The sequence below is a fragment of the Macrobrachium nipponense genome, chromosome 3 (genome assembly GCF_015104395.2).
Source record: "Macrobrachium nipponense isolate FS-2020 chromosome 3, ASM1510439v2, whole genome shotgun sequence".
Taxonomy (NCBI): domain Eukaryota; kingdom Metazoa; phylum Arthropoda; class Malacostraca; order Decapoda; family Palaemonidae; genus Macrobrachium; species Macrobrachium nipponense.
In genome coordinates, this window is record NC_087202.1 from 107,434,575 (window position 1) to 107,439,574 (window position 5,000).

Below are 5,000 nucleotides of genomic sequence, written 5' to 3' on the forward strand. Positions count from 1 at the left end.
TAACAATTGTAAACAAAACACGCCTTGATCCGTGAGCTCCAGCATCCCCCAAGGCGCGATTTCAAAAGTTTTCGCCTAGTAGGCCTATAACTATTTTTCCGCGAATTTGAAAAAAAAACTTTTTTATATCGACGTACCATATGTCCAATCGGCACCCAACAGATAATTTTTATCAAGTTTAATACATCCAATCGGCATTAAAGGGTTAATTACATATATATACTAGCCTAGCCTACACTAGGGTAATCAGTGCCATCTTTACATATAGGGTAGCCTAGCCTACACTACACAGCATACTTCATACATATATGGCATAGTAATATTAATTTCAGCTAATTCTTTAGGTTCAATGCACACTGGCGTATGATATTCAATACAAAGAGAAATTGAATGACATTTAACAAGTTAGCCGCTCGCTTATACGATAAGTGATGTTTCATGGTAAATATATCATATATATACAAATACAGTAACCTAGCCTACAGTATACTACATATATGATATAATTTAGAAATTTATTATTACAGTTGAATATCTTAAAAAAAACCGCATTCTATGGTCCAGAAACTCCCATGGTTTGGCTTGATTGTAAATCAGCAGCCAGTACATCGTTCCACCGCCACCTGGGAGGCGCCAAGTATTGAAATGTTTTGGCAGCAGCAAAAACTATGCCATATATCCTTTGTTTGTATGAAAATAGTTGTTAGTAATGTGCATATGCAAAGTCAAATATGTTTTTGATATTAACCTTGTAAGAATAAATAAGATTTTTAATTATTCCACTTGATTGGTTTTTTTTTTATTTATCGTGGTTTATATGCAAATATTTCAAAAAAAGAGAAAAGCTACAACCTTCAATCATTTTCAGTTGTATTCTACATGAAATTGCGCACATTTTCATAAATAAAACTTTATGTAACAGCTAATTTTAAATGGTGCAAACATTTCGACAATCGTACAAAAAAAATTCTGATTTTTTCGGAAGAGTTACCGCGCGGACTTAAGGAAAATGATTTGTTTTTTTTCATAAATTCACCATAAATCGAAATATTGTGCTAGAGACTTCCAAGTCGTTGCAAAATGAAGGTAAATGATTGAATATTACTATAATATAAGAGTTTTAGCTTACAATTGCATTTTTCGACCATTTCGGTAGAGTCAAAGTTGACCGAAAGTTGAAATTTTTGCACTTAACGTTATTTATATGAAAATATCATTTCAAAAACTGATAAAAGCTACAACCATGGGTTGTTTTTAGTTGTATTGTGCATGAAATTGCGCACATTTCCATATATATAGTAACGGCAAATTTAAAATGGTGCAAACATTAGGACAATCGCGCGAAAAAATTTATCAGAAGAGTTACCGTGCGAACGTAAGGAAAAAGTTTCTTCATAAATTCACCGTAAATCAAAATATTGTGCAAGATACGTCCAATTTGTTGCAAAATGAAGGCAAATGATTGAATATTACTATAATATAAGAGTTTTAGCTTACAATTGCGTTTCTCGACCATTTCGGTAGAGTCAAAGTTGACCGAAGGTTGAAATTTTTGCACTTATCGTTATTTATATGAAAATATTTCAAAACTGATAAAAGCTACAATCATGAGTATATTTTTATTGTATTTTAAATGAAATTGCGCACATTTTCATATATAATACTTCATGTAAAGGATAATGTAAAATGGTGCAAAAATTATGTCAAAGTGACTAAATAATTTTTGAGATGTGTCACTGATACTTTTTAGTGCGATAAGAAAGAAATTCGCGCTTGCGCACCTGCGTAGCGATTGTAAACAAAACAACGCCTTGATCCATGAACTCCCAGCATCCCCCAAGGCGCGCGATTCAAAAGTTTTCGGCTGGTAGGCCTATAAGTATTTTTCCGCGAATTTAAAAAAAAACTTTTTTGAGTCGACTTATGATACATCCATTAGGCATACGGGAGACATTTTGACTCGACGTTTAATACGTCCATTCGGCGTAAGAGGGTTAAAGAAATGTATACAATATAAAGTTATAAAATGTTGAAGTTAAAATATATTATTAATAAAATGATAAAAAGCAGTGTCAGAACGTAGCTAGTAGTAGGCTAAGTCAGAAACTAGGCTATTTGTACGTGGAATTACCTAAAGGCTTCATTTTTTAGGGATGTAATCTATATTCCAATGTCAGGCTGCAGACGGCTACATATATTTATGAATTAAAAATACAATGAACATGCAACTTTTCCGTGAATCTTTTAAAAAGTTGTACATTATTGTATCCAATAATATTGTACGTATTCTCATATTATTAAAAATACTAACAAGGAGGTCAATGTTTTGGTTTTGAAATCAGCTGATGGTGAATAAGAGTATAGTTCGCCATGTTTACGTTTTAATTCACCATATTTAACTCATTTGGAGCAAATTGCCTTGCTTCTAGATAAGTATAAAATTAGCTAGATACTTCACTTATATGAGACAAGGTAAAAAAGTGATTTGTTTACTCCCAGTCGCGCGCGCGCGCCTGTCGGACAAGCAGTTAACTACCGAACCCCTTGTTCGAAAGCTTACGACCTATCCAGCTGTCGCTAGTACCTTCCTATTGTAAAAGGACCGAAGGTTTGTATGCCGTGTCGGAACAAACGCAATTGTAAGCTAAAACGCTTATATTCTAGTAATATTCAAGCATTTACCTTAATTTTGCAACAAATTGGAAGTCTCTAGTACAATATTTCGATTTATGGTGAATTTATGTAAAAAAAAAAAAAATTTCTTTACGTCCGCGCGGTAACTCATCTGAAAAAATCATACGTGCAATTGTGGTAATGTTTGCACCATTTTAAATTAGCCGTTACATAAAGTTTTATATATGAAAATGTGCGCAATTTCATGTAGAATACAACCAAAAATAATTGAAGGTTGTAGCTTTTCTGAAATATTTGCATATAAATCACGATAATTAGAAAAAAACCATGTTCGGTCAACTTTGACTCTACCGAATGGTCGAAAACGCAATTGTAAGCTAAAAAACTCTTAGTCTAGTAATATTCAGTCATTTATCTTCATCTTGAAACAAATTCAAAGTCTCTAGCACAATATTTAGATTTATGGTGAATTAAAAAAAAAAAAAAAAAAACTTTCCTTCCCTCCGCGCGCGGATTCTCCGCCACAAATCTCCGAAATGCGGATGTCCCATTCTCGGAATATTTGCTCTGTTTCATATTAGGCATTTCATAGAGTTTTATATATGAAAATGTGCGCAATTTCATGTAGAATAAAATGAAAAATATTTGAAGGTTGAAGCTTTTCTTATTTCTGAAATAATTGCATATAAAAAAATATATATAAAAAATTCGACATTCGGTCAACTTTAACTCATCAGATATGGTCGAAAACTGCATTTGTAAGCTAATATTCTTACAGTATAGTAATATTCAATCATTTGTCTTTATTTTGAAATAAATTGGAAGTCTCTAGGACAATATTTAGATTTATGGTGAATTTTTGAAAAAAAATATTTGTTTACGTCCGCGCGTTATGAATTCATGCATTATTTTGTGATAATATTTTCTCTGTGTTGCTTTTATCGTTTTACAATGTGTTGTATACCAAAATGATTGCAATTTAGTGTACATTAACGAAAAAAAAGTAACTTGTTACCTTTAACCGTTTTGCGCACAGCGCGATTTGAATACAATTATATGTGAAATTTCGTTTTTGCGCTATCATATATCGCATTATTTACATATGATAATGATAATTTTTTTCATTTCTGATGGTTGCATACTAAACTTCAGCCAATGACAAAAATAAAAGGAGCCAAAAATGAACTCTTAATCTTGAAAACTAAGCGCGCTGTGATTTTTTGAAAAAAATATTTTTTCCGCTTCCGCGCTCACTCTGAAACACCTCCGGCACACGGGAGACATTTTTTTTTTTTTTACCGCTTCGGCGTTTAAGGGTTAATACTATCCTAAGAAAACGAACTTACATAGATGTAAATAAACTATAAGCAAGTAATACCACAATACGTACTAACAAACAAAATATTGTCATAACTTACAGCCTCATTACAGAAGCAGGATGATATTTCAGTTTCTTTTGAAGACTGACTCGGTAAAAAAACATCACTAGGACATGCTGCTACAGACCACACCCCAGACAAAAATTCTTGGTGTTCATTATGTTGTATGATATCTTTCAACCAAACATAAATCTGCAAAAAAAGAAACTGCAGAACTGATCACATTCTAAGTGGCCTTGACAAATCATCTTATACTTTGTAAGCTAAAAATTAGAAAGATTTTCATAACTTTAAAGAAACTTCACTGCTTGTTTGCTCTATGCCAGATGAAGTGACATTTGATTACTATAATTCTAATGTATAGGAGCCTGGTTTACATCATATGAGTAAATGTCAATAATTCATCAAGCTGACCAGGAAGGCCAACACAGAAATAAGTGAAAAAATAACAGGTTGCACTGAGAGGTTCAGGATTAAATTTTCAACCCACCTGACTAGCACCAACCACAACAATAACCTTCGAACAGTCGTCAGATGCAAATATCTTTGCCCGTTGATGCATGGGAACTTCACAGTGAGTACCCTGTTCTCCACTCTCCTTGAGCTCAACACCTTCATGCTCTTCATGATGAAGTTTAAACTTGTCTAAAATACCATGGAAAGGTCCGACTGAAATATAGTGAAGCACTTAGAAATGACCAAAACTTTGTGTTACAATGACCTTTTACAATTATCTCAACACACATGATGACTGACATGCTTTACAGTACTTATTTATAAAAATCTCAAGTTTTAATAATATAAGTTTTGGTCTGCAAATATGAGGTTAAAATTAAGACTATAAAAACTGAAAGCTACAACAACAACATTTCACTTTATAAGAAGCTTCATCTCCATACTTACCATAATCGTCAACATTTGTCAAAGATAAGTGAGAACTAAGTTCTGGAAGTCCTTTAACATAATTCACTCTATTTGTTTTTTGGT

General features: G+C 32.7%; 1 protein-coding gene across 1 annotated transcript in view; it reads right to left on the reverse strand.

The window, feature by feature from the left end:
• Window positions 1-3,995: 3,995 nt before the first annotated feature.
• Window positions 3,996-5,000, reverse strand: part of LOC135222472 (ciliogenesis and planar polarity effector 1-like) — a 31,053-nt gene continuing 30,048 nt past the window's right edge. Inside the window, exons 3-5 of the mRNA XM_064260558.1 lie at window positions 4,917-5,000; window positions 4,504-4,682; window positions 3,996-4,205 (exon numbers count right to left, since the gene is read on the reverse strand). The exon at window positions 4,917-5,000 is cut by the window's right edge and continues 48 nt beyond it. Of these exons, the coding sequence (XP_064116628.1) occupies window positions 3,996-4,205; window positions 4,504-4,682; window positions 4,917-5,000 (473 nt within the window). The remainder of the gene's footprint in view (window positions 4,206-4,503; window positions 4,683-4,916) is intronic.